The following is a 24690-nucleotide window of genomic DNA, read 5'->3' on the forward strand; positions in this document are numbered from 1 at the left end:
ATGTGAAAAAAACCATTGTCCTTGTAAGATGATAGGCTACCATGACCAGCTAATGCAGCTTCAGTTGACCTTGCAATGGTTTCAACACATTTCTATGAACTAGTTTAGTTGTGGGAAAAAGTTCTCTGAAGACATTCACTAACACTAACTGGTGTGATTTATAAACTGGTTAAAGATCTTACAGTGAAGGCAACATGACATACATACGGTAACTTCCCTACTAACTAACTATCTAGCAACCAGTCTATGGTTTTCTCCTTTCATTTGTCTACTATCTGTTGGTTTATACGGTATATTAACTTCACTTTTATTGTTTAAATTATTTTTGGCCATTATTTTTCACTAAATCCATATTTTGGGGTTTCATACAGCCAGTGAGTGTTTCTATAAAAAAAAAAGGAAAGCACAGCAGCCATCCAACGTCACTGCTACAGAACGTACATGCGTCATCCCGTTCGTGCGTCCGAGTCTTTCCGGTTCGAATAGCAGCCATCTTGTTTCCCCTTGCTAGCTAAATAAAATAAATAATACGCTGAGCCGGACTTCACTGCGACCACGTTAAACAAAGTGAGTAGCAACTTAAAGCCTGTTTCTGGAGCGAACGTTTGCAAGGAAGTGGTCTTTGTTGGGTGGAAGCAGGAACAATTACTTCGCTCCTGTTCATGTGCTGTTCTTGACCAATAGACGATTGTTTTGGAAGATGAAGATAGGCGCCATTTCCCTCCCCGCTCTCTGAGGCGCTTATTGGTGGCCCGCTGGAGGTATCACGGGTGGTCAGGAAACTGATGTTTTGTGGCCACCATATTGGCTCTTGTGTGAGTGAAAGTCAGACGGACTGGCTATTTCTAGTGGCCCCCGAATGGCGTCAGTTGCTGAAGGAACTTAGCCTTAAAAACCTTGATTGGTGGAATCTAGTCCGAGGTTTGATTGGTCTGAAGGACAGACCCAAACGTTGTCTTTATTGGTTAGACTGCTTCTTCCCAGCTTAGGAAAGCGTTACTAACTTTCATTTGATGACAGGACTCGTTGTCCAGTGGTGATCAAAATTACACACGCTGTATATGGTCGCCGGTGCAGCACACACTCACCAATGTGCAACTCCGACAGACTGGCTAACATTTAGATCACTAACGTTAGCACATCGCCCCTTCCAACGATGACCATGTTAGCTTACAGTTTGAATCATGTATTTTAACTGCTGTTAAAAAAGTAATCCCAAAAAGAAAATCGCTATGTTTGCCCCAGTTTTGTATTCGATTTAGCACTCCCTTTGTTAATTTAAAATAAAGTTTTGGCTACAGTCACAACCGGGATATGACATTGGTTTCCGATGCTACGTCCTGCTAGCCACTTTGTTATTCCTACCTGACTTCTATCATGTAGCCGCTATTATGTAACGGTGGCGACCTGACGTCCGTCGGTGTAAACGGTCAATATAGTATTCTTGGCTGACGCAAGAGCAAATCAAGTTACTCTCAGTGCCATCGCATTTAGCTGTCTATGTAAATATGAAGCATACCTTTGTCCTTCCACTCGGGTCAGTCCTCGTTCTTGATAGAAAAAAATGAGCTCATAATGAAATTACAGGTTAACGAGCTACAAAATGCAAACAGCGTAATCAACCAGTATGAGTTGACGTAGTTATTCGTTGTGTTCTTCGTCAGTAACTAACGTTAGAAAATAAATTCCTATGATTAATTTGCTTGCCTCAGAATACAGATCATATAGGATGGCAAACAACGTCAATGAATTGAGAGTGAATAATAATTAAGATGTTTGTCAGCATCATTTCATGGTTAACCATGGAGATAAATATTGTGAACATACAGCACAGTTTTCATTCTTTCAGATACCTTTTTAATCTTGAAAATGTCTATAATTTATTCATTTAATATAACGTGGACAGGTGACCAAGAGTAACCTAGATACCATAGGGTTATAAGCAGTCCCTGAACTGGGTGTCATGTAAGTCCAAAAAGGCATATCATTTTATCATCCAGACAACAATCATTCAGACTGGTTCTGAGGATTCTTCTGTTTTTTTACAAGTTTCATTATATTTGAAGTCATAGAGATCATGATGAGAGTAGAATATGCCCAAGTCGGTAAGGTAATTGTTTTTGTCATGCAGGCATGCTTGTGTCTTTACATGTTTGTGGGTGAATGCAAGGCTTGGCATGGACGCCCTGAGGAAGTGTGTTTTTATGAAACCAACAATCTGCCTGGTGTATGTTTATCTTCAAACAGCGTCAGTGAGAGCAAACATGTCCCTGCTACGGGCAGCACGGGTCATGGGAAGGTCTCCTTTGCATGGTGACCTTGCCAGGTGTCATTACTGAGGCATTTCGGGTAGCCAGAGGAGCTACAGAGAGACCTGCTGTGGCATAGCAGTCATGCTAGCAAGATTAATCTTTGTGCAACACCCCTCTAATCATTAACTGGATGGCTGGAGAAGCTGTTATAGTCCCCATGCTCCTCACAAAAATAGAAAAGGGAACATTTCACTGTGTTTCTCTTGAGTATCTATCTTGTTCTCTCACCCTCTCTTCACTTGTTCGACCCCTCCCATCCTGGAACAACTCTCCTCTCTGTCCTTCTCCATCCTTCCGGTTCCCCACCCCCTCTAGGTTTTTCATTGATGGGCAGATTGCTCACAGTCTCTCTCACTTAAGCTTGTTGTGTTCCTCACTACGGTCGGGATTTGCAGTAATATGCAGCATAAGCTGGAGGTCATACTTCCACCTTTTCCACAAGTTAACCTGTTATCTTCCAACAAACTCCCTGCTTCTTTCACTCGGCAGCACGTCACCATCATGCTCCTCTCATAATCAGTTTGCATACCAGATGTGGAATTGCCGATTTAGTCAGTGATGCATTAAACACAATGAGAGGTGCACATGAGCCGCAGTGTCCTGCTGTGGTGTTGTCAAGTAAAGGTTACTGTGTTGGAAGTATGCACATTAAACCAGTGGTGAGTTAACAAGAAGTGCTTTGTATCATATTGCTGGTGTGGGTTTTTGATGACGTTTTAAGTATGGAAGACGCTGTAAGCGTAGTTTGGAGAGTCAAGACAACAGTGTCTTTGTTTACAGACTTTCACCCATATCTCTTAAGTCTTGTTTGTCCTCAAATAGGCCGAGGATTAAATGCACCCATTTTTCTTCCATTTGCAGCAGCTCTTCAGTCAGCAGCTCATTGCAAAGGCTACAGTGACCTGTTTTGCAGTCAGTCATTTCTGTGTAAATTTGATTGACACTTTAATTAGGATTTCATTGGATTAATTTTGTGGTTCCGGAAAGTTGCATAACTAAATGCTCCCGTGAGTCAAAACAGTTGTTGAATAAATTCTAATTCTACCAATTTATATTCTATGCAAAAGATGAGTATGCATGCAAAGAAACAATTTTGTTCTTTCATTAGCATAATATAAATGATACAATTAATGTCCTTATAACAAGTAGTCTGGTTGGAGGCTAGATGTGTGCGATGTGTACCTGTGACTGCGAGCAAGGATGAATGAGAAAGCAAGGACAAAATGTGTATGTGTGTGGATGTGCATGTATGCTTGTGCACACGTATGAGACAGCGAGTCTGCCCAGTATGCTTTTGTACTTTAAATCATGTGGATGCAACATGCGGCATCCATTCTGGCACTTGTCGTAGCCAGTGAGAGCCAGCGTGGCTGCCTGCATCACCGTGCTGTCAGCCTGTAGCCACAGAGCTGGGGCGGGGCTTAAGGAGACATTTAGTTTGACATTGTAAATAAGCAGGGAGCAGTTGTCAGAGAGCAGCCTGTGGAACCTTTCTCATCCGTCCAGCAGCAGGAGAGGCAGGGACCGCCTGAGAGCAAACAATGCCAAGGCAAGCCAACACTAGCACACCCTCAGACACTCCCTGAGGACCTTCCTCGAACTTTATTTGCTCTTTTTCACATATTTTCCTCTCTACTCTCTCTTCCTCTTTTCTTTTCCCTGACCCCTATCCTGCAGCTCAAGGTAACTTAGAGCAGGAAGTTGGCTGTCGGTAAAGGGGGGTTGGGCAGAGGAAAGGGGAGGAGCATATGATGTGTCAGAGCTGACTGGTAGGTGCAGCAGCCAATGATATAACAGGACAATGTCCTCTCATTGGTTGTAAGTGTCAGAGTGAGGTGGGAGCCGGGTGTGAGGCGGGATTTGAGTATCATGTAGCAAGCTAGATTGATTACTCTTGAATGTTAAAGGGGAAGGAGGCTAGAGATTTTTGTCTGTGAGTCGGGAGTGCCGCTGTACTATTTGCCTGCTGCTGCCTGCTGCTGTGCTGGCTTTCTGTCCCCCCCTTCGCCCTCATCTTTGCAGAGGGCCAGGGGTCAACTCAAAGGCAAATGCACAGGTCACCAGCTAAAGAGGGAGAGGGGTTGGACAGTGAAAAAGAAAGAGAAAGAGAGAAGGTCAGCTAGTTAAGCGGACTTTGTCAGAAGAAAAACAGCAGAGACGAAATGGTGTGTTTAGGAAGGAGGAGGACGTTGGGGGGCTGCTGAAGGAGACGGGGCAGTGGGAGAGAGAAGGGGGAGGGGTAGAAGAAGGGGGGCTTGCTCCTCTCTGTGTGTCCGGGCTGGGAGCCTTTTTAAAGCCATCCAGTGGAGCTAGAGTGCCTTTTGTCTGTTGATACGATCAGGGGACGGGAGGAAGTGAAGGAGCTTGATAGAGTTTTTCTGTCAACCTCTGTGCCCCTTCTTCTTGCTGCAGCTGCTGCTCTCAAGGAGACTTGAACAGGGTTATCTGTTTTCCTCTATTCTGCCCTGCTCCAACAGGGCACACCATTCACCATGAAGGGCACAGGGGTAAGTCTGACTGCTGAAAACGCACACTGAAAGCAAACACCTGTCAAGTTGGTTTGGCTTTGAGCTTTTTTTAATATACACTATTGTTCAGCTCTGTTCACTTTCTCTTGTCTCTCACTCCATCATGGTATGCAGTGATGTCCTTTATAGTCATCCCAGATTCCCCCACCCTTTCTTGTCCTGTAGTACTCTCCTTGGAAGATTGGAGTTGTGTGTTTTGTGCGCGTCTCTCTCTTTCTCTTCGGTGTCCTTCAGGTGTCACGTCAGTTCATCATTGGTTGGTTTTATAGAATGGACTCCAGTTTAAAAAAAAAAACTACTCTGATATTGTTTTTTAAGTGTGTCCTTGTCAGGCTGTCATTTGTGGTTTGACGCAGGAACACACTTAAACTCACTCAACTTACTCAGTTGACCAAATAGTAGTACATAGCTTCCATACTTGAACTCTGTGCCCACATGCACCTTACTTCTTGGTGGCATTGATGTTTTGCAGGCCTTTTTGGCTGCATATCCTCCGTGTGTTGGTTTTGAACCCGCTTTCCCCTCCAATGTCCTTGTTTACACGTTAGCGCCAGACAGTGACGCAGAGCTGAGCTGCAAAGATGGCATCCATGTTGAAAAGTGATTTGTCGAATATGGATATATCTCAGTGTTGTTGTCACTGTTGGTGTCAGGGGTGTCCCCAGGGGTGGAGGTGCAGCTGGTTGCAGTGACCTCAGGACCCCCCAGGCCCCCACCCCAACAGTGCCAGACACCCAGATGGGACAGACTGTCAGCCTGTCAGCTTCAGGGGCAGAGGAGGCTAATAGTTTGATCTGATCTCTTCTGATGGAATCTTTGGAGGGCGGCTCTTCTCTTACTTGCCTCTGTCTCCCTTTCTCTCCCCTCCCTTGCTCCCTAATTGAAAGTTTCCATTGGTGCCTTTGACAAATCAAAGTCCCGTTGGGAAAAGAGAGAGAGAGAGAAAGAGAGAGAGAGAGTGCAAGAGATTGAGTGAGGGAGACTAAAAATAACTCTTAAGTTGAAGCCCTTGCTGCCAAATCCCAGGGTTGCCTGCTGTCTGCATGAGATTTGAATATCATTTGTGCCCTGTGCTGTACCATAAGCACAAGAGGGAGAGGGAAAAAGTAAACGAAACATGCAAACACTAACCACTTAAGCATAGCAAGACCTTTCAGCTTATCACTAAGGTGAGCGCTACTGCTCTGTGTTCACTCCTTTGCCCTTGCCCCCTCTGTGTCTTTACATGTGTACACTGTCACCAAAGACAGTGTGGGCAGCCAGAGGGAGTCAGCTGTGTTCCAGCGTGTAATATGCAGGTAGCTTTAGCCCTGCCTACTTTGAGGCCAGAGACTGGGCCTAGCATTGGATGAAGGTCACAGGAATGTGAGATGCAGTCTCTCTGTCAGCCATGAGAAGGAAATATGTAGAGGTAGATGAGAACACAAGGAGGAAGTGAAACCTGAAGGGGGGGGGGTACGGAACAGAGCTTGTATGTGCAATATTTATATTTTTTTTTTATTAAGCTTCTTCTTCTTCTTAAGACTGTACACAGTCTGAACCACCGGGGTCACTTTTAAGTGCTGCAGTGAAAGTTGAAAAACCTGTCCTCTGTTCTCCCCCCTCCTCTCTTTCATCTCTCTCTCTCTCTCTCTCTCTCTCTCTATTTCTCTCTTTCTCTCCCTCCTCCCTCTCTGCTTTCTCTCTCTCCTCTGTTGAATGACCTTGGGAGATCAGTGACTAGCACTTCCTGGAGTTGGCTTGAAGCAGAACCAAGGGCAAAGTTTGCGGGGCTGTTTGGTTGGCTGGTTCGGTCCAACCATGCCAAAGGGATGTTGCACTACAGGTCACAGTGAGCATGTCTGTCATAACCCTGTCTGTTCTTTTTTAATCACAAAACATTTGCACCAACATCTGTGAACTGTTGTGCGTGTCCCAGTAGTTAATCTGTAATTCCTGGCTGGGAACTTCTTGTTTTTTTGTTTTGCCCGAGTAGATCATTTACTCTGCATGCTGTTACTATGCCAGTTTGTTTTTGTGTGGTATTTGTGATTGGGTTCATTAAGGTGAAAGCTTTAGCAGTTCATAAGTTGTAAATATTCTCCTACAATTTATGGCCATCTATGATGTTTGTCACCATGACAGTTGCTGCTTAGGCTGTGTTTATGTCTTCTGTTCGAGTACAGTAAATCCTAATGCCGTTGTCATATTAAACACTAAAGGTTAAACATTAAGGTTTTTCATTGGTTGAGTGATACATTGTGGTTTATGTTATGTAAACAGTCTTTTGTTCTTGGAAAACCAGCAGACAGACCAACCTTAATGACCTTCATAAAACCTATACATTCTTACACAGATGGTACTATATCATGCAAAAAATGTCTTTGTTTTCTGTGTCAAGTACTTGTGTATGTATGTGTATGTATGTATACACACACACACACACATATACATATATCTGTGTGTATGTATGTGTATGTATGTGTATGTATGTGTGCGAAAAAAAAATATACACACACATACATACATATACATATATATATACACACACAGTAGAAAACACTCAGCAGCCCATCTATTGAGATACACATGTTTTGTCTGTGCAGTGATGTAATGCTTTAACTCTCATGAATAGAAACAGTTTGGAAGGTTACTTTAAGGTCACAGTGTGGGGGAAGGAAGTAATAAACCTTTCTTTTATTCTTTCCGCTCTGTCATACCCTCCCTCTAACATTTGTTAATTTATGCTTATACATGTGCATACATGCTTAAAGTTGCTTGAATTGAAAGAAAGTTAGTTTTATATATAAATTCAGTATCTGGAAGTTGACTACATTCTAAATATGGATTGTCTTGTTAAAACTGATCTAACTTCAGCAGCCCCTTAGCAAGGCTGATGTATTTGAGGTAACATATGATCGACAATATTTCGGTTTTCACACATTTTCTCTGAATTTGATACAAACAAAATGCCTAGCTTCTATTTCTGTGTGGTTCTGCCTCTTAAGCCCCTTTTACATAGCCTGGTCATCGCAGGAATATTGCCCTGACCCACTGGAGGGCATTTTTGTTGGACGTAATCAGAGAGCTGAATTGAAATCTTTAAAGGGAGATCTATGAGAGTGTCGCACTTGATGCTGGCGCTATTGTTTTTACCCTGATTTATACAACGCTGTGTTGAATCAATGTCTAGGCTACAGCATAGGTATGCATGTTTCAGTTGTCATTGTTTCAAGCACACAAAGAAACTCAACACAGTGCCCTAGAAGCCTCACCACCAACTAGCATTTCCGGCACTGATTGCAGGGAAATGCATGTAACAGCGCACAAGTATGAAATGCTCACAAAAGGCACACAAGGGCACTTGCTGCCACGGCTTTGACTCTGCACCGAGCTGAGCACGATTGTAAATCAGCCTTAGTACATCATGTCTCTGATTGTAGAACACCATCTAAAATCACACACCGTGTAAAACAGGCTATAGTAAAGTGTCAGTCCTGCTTCAAGGAAAGACTTGGGGTGAGATGAGTTTCCTTCAGCCCAGCGAGTGACAAAGTGAACCACCCTGGGGAAAAGTTCACTCTTATGCTTCATATAGGCCTTCAGGTTGTCCCAGACTGCCTTGCCTCATTACTTTTCAACTGCAGTCTAAAGGTAGTGAGGCTCAATTTACACTGTCATGTCATTAAGAAGGCAATTAGCTGCAGAACATTTCACTTTAGTCAAAGACCAATTTATTCATTTGCTCAATTGCACTCTGTTTAGACAATATACCTAAGCTGAAAACTTTGCTCTTCCTTTTCCATTGCGCTCCTACTAATCTTAATGAACAAATGATTAGGCATACAGCTCAGTGATACCACCTTGCTTTTTCCCTGTCTTCTACCTTCCTGCCTGCACTGCTATCAAATTTATTTGGACAGAAATTGAAGGCTCACGTAAAGTGGTGTGATGTCAGAGTTGGAGCGAGCTGCTGAAGCTGCTGTGAATGGCGACTTGATGTGACGTTCCAGTAAGTGAGGGAGGGAGGTGGGGGAGGGAGGTGGGGAGGGAGGGATGAGACGTAGAGACGAGAGATAGAGGACCGGGTCGGCAGAACATTAGTGCTGATTCAGCTGCTGCAAGTGGAGCAGCATTGACTTTCTCTGAGAAGTTCGAAGAGGGGGATCAGGTGATGGTAAAACAGAGGAAGAAAGAAACCCACACTCGGGAATGACGGAGGAAGAAATACTGGAGAAGAGACCAGGAAAGAGATGTGCTGTTGGGCCACTGAAGGAGAAATAGCGAGTTGTTGCGATGGTTGATGTCTACAAAGGCACAGACGTCATGTTTGTCCTAGGAGACGCACACGGAGAGCACAGTTTGGAGGAAACCCAACACCGTCATCTCTCTGTCTCAATGACCCGATGAAGGACAAGAGGACCGCAGGGAAGAGGGGAGGAGAGATGCACAGCGCAGAGCAAAACAACATATACTAATATAGCATGGACTGTTTAGAACAGCACAGCCAAGATGAACTTGTCAGGTCCGTTGCACATTGCAACAGAATGATGGATGTTATTTATCACGATGAAAAAAACTTACATTTAAGAGTAATACTTTCATAGCATTCCTTTTCATTTTAGCTCGCGACTTACAGTGCTCACCTTAAGCAAGAAATATTCCAGGGAGTCAAAATGGACTAACTAGTCAAGATAAACCAAGTCATCTTGGCTCTGGCCTTGTATGTTGTAGTTCTTTGTTTACCACTTAGTTTTTTTTTCACCTTTTATATATAGTTTATGTTTATTCACTTTCTGGAAGTTTCTTTTCATATTTAATTTTTCACTTTTAGTGTTGCAGAAACTGAGTATGACTATGTCCTGCATTTGTGATATCGGTGGGCTCACACACAAACTTTCTGTTATTATTAAGCCATGGGAAATATGGATGATCGTTTGTAGGTGGAACACGTGAATCAGCGGTGTCTTGATGCTAAGTCTTTGTCCTCTGTCACATGTTGTTACTTTCGCCCTCTCTCACACTACAGCCTGCCTCTCATCGCACTTGTCCTCTCACATTTTGATCTCCTTCTGCCACTCCCCCCCCCTGCTGCTGCAGTTATTGCGTGTATTTAGATTGAAGGTCACAGGGTCACGGAGAGGGGGGTTGGGGTGTGTTAGTAATTTAATAAGCGTTTTGCAACAAAAGACAAGAATTTTAAGAGAGGTGTGTGTGTGTGTGTGTGTGTATGTGTAAAGAAGGAGTAACTGGCTGGTGGCTTGTGTGTTTTACTTCTCATCAATCGAATCATTTGCTATTTTAACCTTTTTATCCTCTGTTTCCTCTGTGCCACAGTGTTGTTACCATGGTAATAAACCTGATGGTTGTCTGTAATGCCGTTAAGCGAACTGCTCTTGTTTCTTCACAGGCTATGAGTTTGCGAGGGCTGCACAAGCTGGCAGACAGTACACACACAGGCTCACAAGGCTGTCTTGTTCAAAGTTATCACAAGATAAAGTGCTGATACGGGTGGTGAAACGCTGCTTAGCTCATTGTGCCGGTCATGGTGCTGGTGTTAAGCTTACAGGCAGACTACACAGTTCCAATGAAAGAACTGGTAAAGGAAAGTTCACCCGCTTGTCAGAGGAGAAAAAAACCCACAATACCTAGTACCCGTGCATGTCACAAGGAATGCTGGGATTGTTTGAGTGACTGCAGATTTTCAATCAACCTTGAAATGCAACTGGACACTGGAGCGTCAGACAGAGAAAGGGAGCCATTGTCAAGGTCAATCACTAGCCTGTCATGGCCTAGCTACAAGCGACCTGATTGATTTATATAAAGCTACCCCCTCACTGCCTCTCTGTCTCATTGATTTAGGCTACTCACTGAACGACAGCTGCACATCAGATTTGGATGCAGCAGTGCCTCCTCTGTATTATTCAGTAACTTCCACCAGTGCCAAAGAGGCAGTGTTTCCTGTCAGAAATCAATCAATTAAAGGATCTCCATTTAGAATCAGTGATTCATCAGTGTAAAATATTTACAACTGCATTTTACTGGTATGAGTTAGGGAGCTGACATGAACTCAAAATCCAAACATTCACCCATGGGGGCTTTCACACTCAAAGTCTGCTGGCTTTGGTCTGAATCAGTGGATAATTTCCAGCTTTGTTACATTTTTCTTTTGTAGGTCTGGGTAATGTTTACACTCTCCTGTGTGGTGGTTGTACATATTGTTTATCCATTGGACAGAAAATGTGCAAAAATCAGTCACATCAACAACATTTACTCATATCTTTGCATAGTTACATAAATTAAACTCCAAAAAGATAAATAAACCAAGGAATAGGAACAGTTATAGGCTGTAAATTCAAACATTGTCATCTCTTTTATCTGTACGTTTCTGTGTGTTTCCTCTACAAAGGAGGTATTTTGATCACCTGTGGGGTTTAATTAACTGTTGGCAGGATAATTCAGAGAGTTGCGGATGGATTTTGGTGAAATTCGGCAGTATCAAATAAATTAAGTAGAGGAATAATCAGTTTGATTCTGGAATGATCCAGATCAGATGGCATCATGCCACCTTGATGGGGGTATGTGCTCCCAAAGTGCCCTTTATGCTGCAGCTTCTCCTCTCTATGTCCTTGTCTCGCCCACCTTCCATCCCTTCTACCGCTTGCTACCAATATCAGATTTCACCCCATTGTGCATTGCGTTAAGGTTTGCTTACTATAGTTCCCGTATGAACTCTGATCACTTTCTCACCTGTGAACAATGTTTCATTTGTAAACTTACCCTGTCCCGTGATGGCCCAATTCAGTGGTCTGGACTTTGGTCTGGTGAACGTTTCACACCTGCAATTTTGGTTTGGTTGAAATGTTTGTAAATCTGGATGAGGTGGATCTTGTGAGCGTCACTGGAGTAGAACCCAGATGTGATGAAGCCTTTGAATACCAGTCTTTTCTATTCATCTCTCAGCTGGGCAACAGAGCACTTCATGGTTGTCGCCATTAGGTGTGAAGTGAAATGATAGGCAATGTCATGTTTCTCATTCCTTGTGTCTCCCTTTGTCCGTCTTATTTGACCCACATACCGGCAGTAGGTATCTAGTTTGCACAGCAGTCTGACTGTGGCCTTGTCTGTCTCTTACCTCCTCCTGTTAAAGCCTTTGGCACTTTGTCTCCGTGCTCAATTAATACTGAACAGGACAAGTGGCTGACCCTCCCTTAGCATTACAAACACACTCCTCATCTCTCTTCACACATTCATCTCGTTTTGTCACCCCACGTTTCTTTTTCTTTTTTTTTTCTCACCGCGGAATTTTTTCATTGACGTAGGGAGAGAAGTGAAAGAGTGTGATACAGACTCTCCAAGCTCTGCATGCTCAGACAAGCAAGCCAATATTCCCTGAGCAGATTCCTGGCATGCCATAGTAACCTGCTGGATCCACTTTCAGACCGTTAGACCCCATGGAGGACTGCTGGCTCTCATTTCTACATGCATGTATGTGTTACTACAACTTTGTGAGCATACATTTGCCAGTTGGTTGATGATGTGCATTTAAAAACATTGGAAGATTGTTTCACAGCCAGAAACATATACTGTGGCATCAGCATTGTCCTCAGGCTTTGGGGTCACCAGCATACTTGTGTTGGCAAACTAGCTTCAGCTATGTGTAGGAGGTGACAGAGCCATTCTTAATTAAGCAGTGTATACAGCCAGTCTGGTGGTGGGATCTTGGGCATGTCAACATCCCACAAGGACAAGAATAGAAGCCTGCTGGGGCCTTATTTTAGATTTCTCTGTATTATAATTATAGGCTATGATAGAATATGTGGTTCTGACACAAGGGAAGAGCTCCGGGCAGCGCAGGCCCCGTGTGGACCGACACCCTATCCCATGTCCTGGTGTCTTCTGTATGAGTGACCTGTACTGAGCGTCTGTGAATCTTTACATACCATGTTTTTGTTATTGTTTTCTAATGCTTGACCTTTTGCTTGTGCCTCTGTCCCTTGTGTCATTGCTCTATGCAGCAGATTAGAGGATGTCTGGCGATCCGTTTACAGCTACGCCCAGCGATGCCCAGCAAACACTTCAGTCCTTCTGGCCTCGTGTCATGGAGGAAGTCAGGAACCTGACTGTGGTGAGCTCACTGAAACATGCCGATCCAAGCAAACTAACATTAATGAACGTTTAGATTCAAATTAGTGCTGCAAGATTTTGTGACAAAATCATATTGGGATGACTGCATACAATGTTACAATTGTGATATACAAATTACTGTCAATTTGGAAATGCGTATTTCTCAAGTCAAACATACAACCTTAGATGAGCGGGGAAAAAAACATCATTGGTGCAGCGCTATTTTCAAAATAGATATTTGCTAAATTCAATTAATAGCAATCGTGAAAATATCTTTCATAAAAAACAAAGCCATTTCTGCAGCAATTTTGCAATACCGTTCAAAATAATGATAATGGAGGGATTCATCACGTTTTGATAAACCACACACCTCGAACTCAAATGTTGATTTTTGTCTCTCAAGACTCATGAAAACTCTTTTAGAACATTTTATGTTCTCTCACTAACATCCATCTTTCAATTACAGAAGGATTTCCGTGTCCAGGAGTTGCCTCTGGCTCGAATCAAGAAAATCATGAAGCTGGATGAAGATGTCAAGGTAAGAGAATTATCAATGTCGAGACTTTTAGGTGTGAAGGGTGGGCACGATTAGAAAACATGGAAACTGCATGCAATAGCTCAACAATTAAATTGAGAAAATCCATCATAAAAATGGCTAAAAACTTATGGCACGTTTGCAAATTCTTGATTAATTCTGTAATCCTGTGGTGATGTTTCAAGCACACTCAGATTATTTTAAACTACTGAAAACAGAAGATAAGATGAGTACAGGACAAAACTAATGAAGTGCTCCAATCCCTCAGGGTTATTAAATGGCCTGTCAGAACAAACAGCAAAAATTGATCTTTAAAGAAAGATATTTCCAGCTCTTGGACATCCAGGAAATGTCTGTTGATAAAATCTCCAGTACTTTTTATTTTATTTTATTTTTTACATCAAAACTTATTGGCATAGCAGAACACTGTATAAAGGAATAATCATAAATTCAATAAATGAAACACTGATCCTGTTGGCTGAAGAACAAGTGCTGCTAATACATTTGATGACATCACAAGGCAGAGATTTTGGTTGCCCTTTAAAATATATTCCTCATTTGCAGTCCGTTCTTCTTCATGAAGCTTTTAATCACCTATTAAATCCATTTAAAATGCACCTTTATCCATTATCCAGAACGATCTTGACTCTGTTGCCGCTCAGTTTGAAAGTTGATGCCTGGTTCACAACGTGACTTTCTACCTGCCAAAGTTTTTGGGAATTTACGGACAAAAGCTCCGGATTGTTAGATTTTCTCTTGCGTGCTCTGCATCCCAGATAGCTGGCTAAAGATCTGGAACCTTGTGTCAGGTGAAACCTGTGGGAGTGGTGTTGTCTGACAGGCCTAGCTGTTATCTATGTGTGCATTTCCAGCATGAACCAGTGTTATGACCAATAGGACACTGGCTGTAAATAGTGATCACATCTGGAAACAGGCTACACGTTGTGAACACAGCATAACAGTACACAAGCGATTTGGACTCCTTGATTCCCAGGGACATCCATTTTTGGAACAAAAGGTCCAGTCTCAAGCATGGTGTGTCATTTGTTGTGTGACAAAACATCGTTTTGAGACCACACATACTTTTCAGGGACTCTTGGTACCCTGTGTGACCCCCTGTTGCTACTCCTTCATGTAGCATGTAAACCACAACAACCAGATATAAGGCAGCAAGTCGTGTAGCGTGAACACTACAGCCATCTGACAACTTTGAACGTCGTGTTGTGCAAACCAGGCATAAGGCACACGGAGGTGTGATTATTTTTCCCCTCATTACACCAGATTATCAGCCAGGACCGTCTATGGCCTGAACATGTCGTGTCAAGAGCACTATCCCCTTAGTTAAGTAGCAGCTTAAGGTGGTAAAGAGATCAGGAGATCACTAACATATCTGAAGGCAAGACCCTTCTGGCGGCCCTGACACAGCAGCTTTCACTGCCTGTGTTCATGCGTGTTTAACTTGTACTCTGAAGCTTCAAAATATATCTACGTGTACTTCACTAATTATTGTGTTGTTTAGTCTGAGAGTTCAATACCACGCAGTATGAAGAAGCTAGGTGTAAAGCCTTGCTATTCGGTACTTGTGGCCCTCGTGATTATCATTTTTCCCCCAAAGGTGTGTAAGGAATAGTCGAAGGGTTGAGGCAGTAGCACACCTACAAATACGTTGACTACTTAAATTATTAGATGTTGTAATTTTGTTGAAGCCTTGACTTTGCCCTTTCTTAGACAGGTACTGGGTGATTCATAGGATTTGTGATTAATGTTTGAAAGCTAGTATTTATTGTGCACCTCCATTTTAACTGTGCAGATGATCAGTGCAGAGGCTCCAGTCCTGTTTGCCAAGGCAGCTCAGATATTCATCACAGAGCTGACCCTCAGAGCGTGGATCCACACTGAGGACAACAAGAGACGCACGCTACAGGTCAGATACAAACATAACTGTGAGAACTCTCATCCTTTTTTCGCTCTTTCTCATCCTCTTTTACCAAGTATTCCATATTCGAACGGGCTTCTCTGGGCTATTCTTTATTTGCACATTAGTTGTGGTTGTCACATCTATTGGGATAAGTACGTTTAATATCTTTACTGTTTCCTACCACAGTGAATATCCTTATTCTACCACCTTACTTTCCTTTCAGCTCTCCCAACTCCTGTGTCACACCCTCATTGGGGTGTCTTTTTGGTTTGTTGCTTTCTTATCCGCTAAGTGCTTGTGACTGTGTGCTCATACAAGCAGAGGCCCCATACCAGCATCCCCTTGAGGAATATCCCTCTGTTTAGTTCTTTCTCCCTCCATTGACTTTGAAAGCAAAGCCAGGCGGGCGCCGGTGACCCACTTTTCCCTCCGGTGCCATTTTGCCTGCTCTGCTGTCCCAAAGTTGAATAAGATGGACTCTGAGAACAATGTGAGGGGGAAAAATTAAACAAGGAACACAAGAGCACTGATGGGAACAGTTGGGAAATAAGATTAGAGCTAGTCTCACCTGGATGTTAAGAGGGGAAAACTTTTGACCAGAAGATGAAAGCCCTTAAGTCCACTTTATCCATTCACATACCTCTCAGAGATTAGCAACCCATGGATATGTTTGTGTGTGTGTGTGTGTGTGTGTGTGTGTGTGCGCATGTGTGTGTGTGTGTGTGTGTGTGTGTGAGTGAGCCCACAAAGTTAGAAAAAGAGCCTGGAAAAAAGACAGCATTATCGCTTCAATCACACTTTAGTTTTGGACAAGTCTTAAGACCTACTTTGGAAATGTATTCACTTTTCTGTTATTTTATCTGTTGCCCCGGAGTTAATTTCTCAGTTGGTAAAAATCTCCTCTGCAGGCTTTAAATAGACACTTTATTTACTGCAAAGGTTTACTTGTTAATTACACCACTGAAGACTCATTAGGTATGCATGACGCTCCATCCGATTTTCTTGTCCCTACGTAACGGAAAACAGATCCTTCCATTTCCACATGTTGGCACATACACACACGTGCAGCAGTTAAGTCCTATTGTGAAGAGGGCACGCCACTTGGGATCACCATAGCAACGCTCATCAATAGAACAAGTGTAGATGTGACCTGGTGTTACCAGATATTAATCAAGTTACTATAAATAGCCTTGAGTGCTGGGAGGGCCACCATGGGGGGGGGGGGTCCTGACAGCCAATATCCTGTGGAAAATTCCACAGAGACAGCACGTTGCTGTGGATATAGGAAGGGGTATCGGAGCAGAGCCTCTGCTCAAGAGGACAGGAAAACACCGTTCTTGTTCATTTCCACCCATTTCACACTCTCAGGTTTACAACTGATGCAAGAATGGTTGTTTTGTTTTGTTTTGTTTCTTTACCAAAGGGAACCTCTCATACGCTTCCTTATTTTTTGTAACTTGCATAATGTTGCAGTGTCAGATGCTCATATTAAATGTGTCCAAAGTTCAAAATAGGAGAGCAAAAATATATAGACACAGGCTTGAGTCTGCTCCCAACACTCTTGTTCCTGATGTACTTTTTTACACATCTATGCTGCTGTGGGCTGGTCATTAGGGTTTTCAGCTTATTGGTCCATTCATCCCATTCTTGTTAACGCGATTTCTTAGGAACATCTTGAGGGAATCTTCTGGAACTCGAGGGAAATATTTTGGTGGTCGGAGTTCAAGGTCACTCTGACAGCCACATATCACAGAGGCATATGACCGCAATGCAGTACTTCAAGCTTTACCTTAATGTTGGCATATGTTAGTCTACTCCAGGTAGGATACACCCTCAGGCCCTCCAAGTACAGGGATGCTGCCCTTAGACTTATGCTGGCCAATCAGATGAATATGGTCTGAAAGAGAGGAGCTGGTTTCACCCTGAGGATGAACTGAGGGGGATGTATAAAGGCCTAGTGTAAGATAAATAAAGATTCATGAGAAGCTATTCTAATAAAGTCCCAGAAAAAAATACAGCGCTAGAAAAGAGCACAATAGGTCTCCTGTTATCAATCTGCCTTTACTGATTGTTGGTTTTATAAAGAAGTTGTTGACCTTTCACAAAACACTCATTTAGGGTTGCAGGGCTATATACCATTTTTAAGGCGTACTGTAGTGTCAACACTGATGGCTGTCATACCGTGTCCGTTTGCTTATGTAACCAGATGGATGATTTGACCTGAGCATGCACGTCTGTTTTCCTCCTCACCCTCTTTTCACACAAACTTTCACTTTCTAAGAGTCATGACAGTGATCATTATGGATTTTGTGGTAGTGTGAAATACTTCGAGGTTTTTTTGTTTTTGTTGCAAAAACTGTCTTTGTGTGAAAATCGCATTCGTTTTGCAGTGCACTCTCACACCTGAGCAGCTGGAATGATGCTGGGAAAAAAATACAGCGTTAATCATCATTTATCAAAGCAATGAGATTGAATCAATCCAGCTTATATCCCTTGCACTGAGACTTCAAAGCAAATATCAGTTACAGTTATATTAGGAGATTGTGTTCCACTTCATCTTATGTCGCTGCATTGGAGGTGCTAACCTTGAGGTATGTTTATATATAGGAAGCTGCATACGCTGAATTAACATAATTAAACCCTGACCTTACCACCTGACACTGTTTCTTTTTCTGCCACGTTAACAGAGGAATGACATCGCCATGGCCATAACAAAGTTCGACCAGTTTGACTTCCTGATTGACATTGTGCCCCGAGACGACCTGAAACCCCCGAAACGACAGGTAGGTTATTATTATTAGTTTTATTGTTTTAACAATATCATATTTAAGTTAGTCGTCAGTGAGGGTCATTTGGGTCTTTATCTCAGATTTTACCTTGCTGGCAACCTGGAGGTGCTGTAAACATCCTTGACTGGAAGCTGGGATTTGGACTGCAAGGGCTTTCAGTCGGATGTTTGCAGCATCTTATTGCTTCTGACTGCGAAGAGTAACCCCAGTGCTGCGTTTTCATTCGGGACATCAGCTGTCACAAAACAAGCGCTCCTACTTTCTCCCTCTATAAATGAAAATTCTGCGTTTCACCACATGTCGCACAGAAGCTGAAATGGAAAAATAAATCCTGGGAGAGCGAACGAGAAACACCGGTGAATGACAGCGTGAGAGGAAAGTTGTGCAAGGACAAGTAAAAATAGGCAAAATAATTCCAGAAGAAAACATCCCCGATTGTGGTGAGAGTGAGTTGAGGAATCTAACCAACTTTGCCGAACTTGCTCCAAAAAAAGATTTGTATTCTGTGAATGTATTTTGGATTCGGACAAAATGATGAAAAGTCAAAATCCATGTTAGCATAGAAACAGCACAGTCGCGTAGCACCACATTTTTATTTAATCACCTTTTACATCACCACAAATCACTATGGGACAACAATGTAAAGGCCAAGAAAAGTCAGTCATCAATAACATGCAAGAGAAAACAGAGGCTGGACTGAAGCTGTCCTGCAAAGTTGATGTGCTGTTCCTACATCAGGCATAATACTTTTTTGCCTAGTTTCCTTCCTTATCTAGTAAATGAATGCAATAAATATTTTAAATTGAATAACGAATCGTGACCTCAATTCTTAGCAAGAAAACCATGGTTCTGATCTTATCCGGAATTGTAACCTCAGGAAGAGAAAAGGATATCCTCCACAAGTAATATATCCTCCACCCATGATGATTGAAGTGGCCTTGCTAACTGAAGACAGCATCTTACTGAAAATTGACTCAAGCAAGAGATTGATGTACCAATTAAAAAAATAAAATAGAATACCAGATGGAGGCACGAGATATTTAAATGCTTTTTCAAGTAGACTGTCTCCAGGCGTGTAAACATCCTACACTCTCAGCTGTGTTGTCATTGAGCTGGGAGAGGGGTGTTTACGCTTCTGGTGACGGAGAAACCTCATCGAGACGAAGCCTCGCTTGTTAGTCACTTGCGAAACAGAACACCACGCTGGTAATTTATGGCGACTGTAAGCTCAGGGTTCAAGTGGGCATCCTATCTACTCAAGTGTGCTGAGTAAACAGTCCCAACACTGATGCTGCAGTTCTGTGGCCGACTCTGGAAGAGACGCACAGAGATCATTTCCATTCAAACATCAATAACTGTCACATCGTTAGTGTCTTTATTTCCATAATATATTATAGTCACAAATATTTGGTACAGCTTTTTGTGTTGAGTTGACACATTTGCTCATGTTCAGCCCAGGCAGCGTCCAGCACTGCAGTCAATGGTATTGACCAGTGTGATGATGCTTGTAATGGATCTTAGGTCCAGGTTACATTACTGTTCCCCAGCCACAGCCCATCAGTTATTTATCAGACCTCCCCTCTACCATTACACCTGCAAAAATAATTCATGGAGATGTAATGGACTGATAGGCCATTTTCCACGTGTGTGTTTGTGTGTGTCTGTGTGTGTCTGTGTGTGTGTCTTCTTCAGGAGGAGATGCGTCAGTCAGTCGCTCCAGCAGAGCCAGTGCAGTACTACTTCACCTTGGCCCAGCAGCCCGGAGCTGTGCAGGTGCAGGGGACACAACAGGGTCAGCAGCCTGGTGCACAAACAGCCACTACCATCCAGCCGGGACAGATCATCATCGCACAGCCACAGCAAGGACAGGTATTGCTTACAGCTTGTTAGAAGAGCTTTTTGCAGGGTGCATTCGAGGGACACCATAGCTTGCACAGGCAATAACAAAACAAAAACACAGTTGGATATGAAAATCACATGAATAATGGTGCGAGTGAATTACCAGCCACAGCTGAGAGGCCAAACTTCGACACAGACACACGCAAATGACCGTTTAATGAGGCCTGAACTGTATAAAAAGATATTGTGTTCGAGTGTCTGTGTAATACCCCAAGGATTACACCTCTTCCAAATAGTGCAGCACATTCTACACTCCACCCAACCTCTGGAATCCTATTGAAAAAGGCGTGTTACTTGGGTAATAACACCTGGCTGTATTGATATTAATGTGAGCTCACATTTAGCAGCTGACCACTCTCCCACCAGCAAGAATAACTGAACGTCTGACCACACCCAGCACACACAACCACACATGCACTCACACGCCTCTGAAACCTTTCACAGGAATGTTTTGATCCGAGCAAATATTGAATCAATATGGCTTAATCTGTACACAAACAAATAAAATACTGGGGAAAGTGATTGAAAGTTGTTCCACCAGTCTATTTTGGGCTGAGATTCAGATTCGTGCAAGTGTGAGATGTACCGCATGTATTCCTCCATTGTTGAGTAATAAAGCCACAAAGGTTAAAAAAAACCAAAAACACCTCATCCTTCTCATCAAGATCCATCATGAAAGATTAGACTCACCTCTTTGCCTGTTTTGTCATCATCCTCGTGCACAATGTGCTTCAGCTATGAGCCGAAAGAAATGGGAAATTAATAAAGCCCCTTGCACAGAAATATAAAATGACTAAATCTCTGTGTACACACACCCAGTGTTTGGTAGTAACCTTTTCTCCTTCAGGAGCACAGTGTTCTCACTACCGAGTAAAAGATCAAACATATGCATATGTATAGTTACCTCTCTGTTGTGTCTTATTCTCTCTAATTATCTCATCATTACCTTCGCTCCTACGCTTTGTCTCGCTCCACCTCTGCATGTCAGGTAGCCGTGCTGCTGCTGTGGTGCTTCATGCTGCTTCAGCAGACTGCCTTTAGCTGAGCTGTCATACTCGTTTAGTCCTGGCCTGATTCAGTAGCAGCGCTACTGCTGCAGTCCCTGCGGAGAGCTGGGAGGTCACACTTTGACACTCACCTTACGCAGACTCCATTGTAGGCTTTTTAAAAGGTAGCACTTTACATTTGAGTCCCCCAAAAAAGTGATTGGTTTGCTGAAGTGGTTTTGAGACACCCATGAAAAGCTGGAATTTTATAGGTTTTGTCATCACTCATCGTTTTAAGACTCTTGGTAAAAACTCATTGATTTTGTTCACCTGCTTTTATCATTCCACTTCAGCTCTTTGATTTTTTTGCTGTTTAATTAGCGCGTCCCATAAACATGCCTTTCGCTGCTTAGGTATCACAGTTTTGCTGCTCTAACATTGAAGCTTTCCACACTTCAACATGCTTACGTTCACATGTTCAGTTGTTGCGATCGCTGCTTTCTCACTTTGTCTTTCTCTCACGTCCTCATTCTCCTCCGCCTGGTCTTTCATTCTGTCGGCCATCAGATGCTTCAAGGTGCCACCATGCAGCAGTTACAGCAAGTGCAGGTGCAATCACAGGGCACACCCATTACGGTAAACACACATCCACACGTACACTTGTATACACCTAATACACACTCAAACAGGCCACTGAGCTGCAACCTTCTCAGTAACCGCCGTTTGTGAGCTCCTCCCTCTGCTCAGGTGACTAAGTTCTGAAGGTTTGATGGCAGCATGAGGTCACTTAGGCTTTCCTGGATAGTGAAAGAAGGGAACAAGAGGCCTTAAAACCTGCATTGTCACCTTGTGCCACTATGCTCTTTGTGCCTGCATGATGTTTTCTTAAATGGAAGGGTGCTTGAGCATCATACTGCTGGGTTACAATCTTATTCTAGGAAAGTTACAGAGCCCCTGGATTGTTGATTTGTCTCAAACATGCCTGTGCTAGCTGTCATCAGCATCTCTATCTTTTCCTTCTCTCTCTCTAACAGAGTGCTCCTGTGGCCATGCAGGTGGGTGAGGGCCAGCAAGTACAGATTGTCCAAGCGGCTGCCGCCCAGGGTCAAGCTCAAACAGCTCAAGCCCAAGGCCAGACCATGCAGGTCATGCAGCAGATCATCACCAACACAGGAGAGATTCAGCAAATACCAGTAAGAAATTTTGCTGAGCTGGAAAATAAAAGTGAAAGAAACCAGATGAGGAATTGTCCATCATTGTGTGATGTAGCTAAAGAGGACAATCAGTGGAAGGACAGGCTCGGGAATCCACTTGAATGAGAACTCACATTTGTTGCGTATCATAGATATCACTGTTTGATGAAAGGTTTCAAATGTACTTTCAGAAAGTAAAATGAATGTGGATGCAAAAGCAGGAAAATGGCTGTGACCTCTGAGATCAAATGACCTTTGCGCTAAACCAAACTTTGTCTCCCCCTTGTGTTGGTGGAGCGTAGGTGCAACTAAACACTGGTCCACTACAATACATCCGTCTCGCTCAGCCTGTCTCAGGGGCACAAGTGGTGCAAGGACAGATCCAGACCCTTGCCAACACCCAGCAGGTAGTCTTAAAGTCATAAGAGATTTAAAGAATAAAATGAATTTATCTAACTGATATCCAACAAATGCTACGGTTCAATTATTTGTGTTGTCAAAATAACGCAGTAAGTCAACTGTGTCTTTTGTTTCCAGATAACACAGACGGAGGTACAGCAAGGACAGCAGCAGTTCAACCAGTTTACTGATGGACAGGTAACATTTAGAGTTACATAGCCAAGTTATTTTAGTTCTATTTGGATAGTCAGATTAGCAATTAATTTTCCCTAAATGACTTAAAGCATGATCTATACTCACATCCGCAATTTACCCTATAAGTCCTCTTATTGGGAAAAAGAAGAAGCCTCATGATGGGCTATAGGGGACTGATCCCGTACTCTATAAATATAGTTCTGTTTTCAGGTAGTGTGTGACTAACTTTAGTTTGTCCACATTTATTTAAAGTAACCCTATTCCACAACTTCAACCTCTGTGTCTGTGTCTCTTCTACTGCAGTTGTATCAGATTCAGCAGGTGACGATGCCAGCAGGACAGGAGCTGACCCAGCCAATGTTCATCCAGTCCACCAACCAGACAGCTGACGCACAGGTCACACAGGTCAGCACTGACTGAGCCCAACCAGGAGCCTTTCTCTTCCCACACACACAGCACACACCAGCCCAAGTGATGCCAATACGACTTTGTCAAAGGACGCTTGATAACCTTGGTTTTAAGCATTGCTCATTTTCAATGAGATCCCTGAAATTGTTTTTGATAATAAATTCAGTACACTGGATCTGAAACCAAAGGGACTGACTCTCATCATCTCACACTAAATTGCATCCATGCATAGACTGTTTATGTTTTTCTACTTCTGAAATCTAACGTTGTGCAGAAAGTGTGCCTCCACTATCTCAGCCTCTCTACAGACCAAATCTATCCTTCGTCTTCGCTTCATCTACAAATTTCAGATTTTTAAAACGTTAAAAAGTCCTTATCAAAAGTGTCCATTTCAATCTACATGGCCTGCGCCGGGCAAGCGTATCTGTGGCTGGAGGTAGCCATTGGATTCCTCACCTCTTCCTTTCCCTTCTGTCCTTTTTTGAAGACATGAACCGTACCTGCTTCATTGTTTTCTTCATGTCGTTGATGGTTGAAACGAAGCCATATACCTCAGATATCACATTGACAGCAGGTTATTCTAAGGGATTGCCAGAAGAGGTTCAACAATTCAGTGATCGTTTCATGTATTTCTGTGTTATGTTGTTTCTACAAAGGAGCATGACTTCAAGTTGTAAGGGCTTCAACCTGTATAGTTACACTGTGTATGTGAAGGTGGATGTGTGTGTTTCAAGCACTCATGCCTGAGTCATCTCCACCCTTCTACTTTGCTCATTTCATTTACTCTCTTCCTACTTCTGTTTTTCTCTGCGTCGATACAGTTTCACTCTTTTCTTGTGCCCCAGATTCTCATGTACAAACACGTGACTCCTTCTGGAGAAGAAAAAAACAAAACAAAACTTTTTTATAGAGCTCTCAAAAGTGTTTTCTTTTGATTTTGAAATGTTTGGCCTCATATCTCTCATTTTTTTTTGTACAGTAATGATTATCATCAGTGTTCTTATTGTTGTTGTTGTTTTTTTTTGCATGTACAGTAGATCAAACTGCCAGTGTGACATGCAATTGATAGGTACAATTTTATTTTTGTTCCTTTTGTAAACAAACATTGTTTGTGAAAAAAAATAAAAAAAAAACATCACTTGTGTAAGAGTCTTGTTTTCATTGGATTTCTTAGATTTGTGCCGACCAGCGTCTCACCAACGACTAATCATCTTTTTGTCGTTTTATTTTAGGGAGTTAAGCAACTTGCTGGTGTGTGGACAGTAGATAGGGAGACGAGCTGCAGCACACAAGGAGATAAGATTTGAAACCACCTTCAGGTAGACACATCTCAACAGCAGAGAGCAAAATGTAATATACAAAAAAATATAAGATACGTCATCATTTATCTGCTTTTATCTAGAAAATATTTGTACAATGCCC

General features: G+C 42.8%; 1 protein-coding gene across 8 annotated transcripts; it reads left to right on the forward strand.

Annotated features, from left to right (window-relative positions):
- Window positions 1–464: 464 nt before the first annotated feature.
- On the forward strand, window positions 465–24409 carry nfyc (nuclear transcription factor Y, gamma). 8 transcript variants are annotated; one of them, XM_086193134.1, is made up of 11 exons: window positions 465–567; window positions 12838–12947; window positions 13413–13484; window positions 15292–15405; window positions 18087–18182; window positions 19881–20057; window positions 21641–21709; window positions 22108–22266; window positions 22569–22673; window positions 22804–22863; window positions 23164–24409. In XM_086193134.1, exons 2-11 carry the CDS (start codon window positions 12849–12851, stop codon window positions 23278–23280), a joined length of 1068 nt encoding a protein of 355 aa, XP_086049260.1. In that variant the 5' UTR covers window positions 465–567; window positions 12838–12848; the 3' UTR covers window positions 23281–24409. The 8 variants fall into 8 exon arrangements, with proteins under 8 accessions (XP_086049260.1, XP_086049268.1, XP_086049267.1 ...); XM_086193141.1 differs by having other exon boundaries at window positions 547–567; window positions 12841–12947; XM_086193140.1 differs by lacking the exon at window positions 465–567 and adding an exon at window positions 715–761.
- The last annotated feature ends 281 nt before the right edge of the window (window positions 24410–24690 follow it).

Source organism: Aulostomus chinensis, chromosome 22, assembly GCF_037954235.1.
Source record: "Aulostomus chinensis isolate RoL2024-O1b breed Wild chromosome 22, RoL_Achi_v1.0, whole genome shotgun sequence".
In the NCBI taxonomy this organism is placed as follows: domain Eukaryota; kingdom Metazoa; phylum Chordata; class Actinopteri; order Syngnathiformes; family Aulostomidae; genus Aulostomus; species Aulostomus chinensis.

Excerpts from the sequence above, each read along its gene's own strand:
- nfyc (XM_086193134.1), top strand. The coding sequence starts at position 12,849 with ATGTCTGGCGATCCGTTTACAGCTACGCCCAGCGATGCCCAGCAAACA. Across the intron at positions 22,267-22,568 it reads GAGAGATTCAGCAAATACCA|GTGCAACTAAACACTGGTCC; the intron begins GTAAGAAATTTT and ends GGTGGAGCGTAG. Across the intron at positions 22,864-23,163 it reads ACCAGTTTACTGATGGACAG|TTGTATCAGATTCAGCAGGT; the intron begins GTAACATTTAGA and ends CTTCTACTGCAG.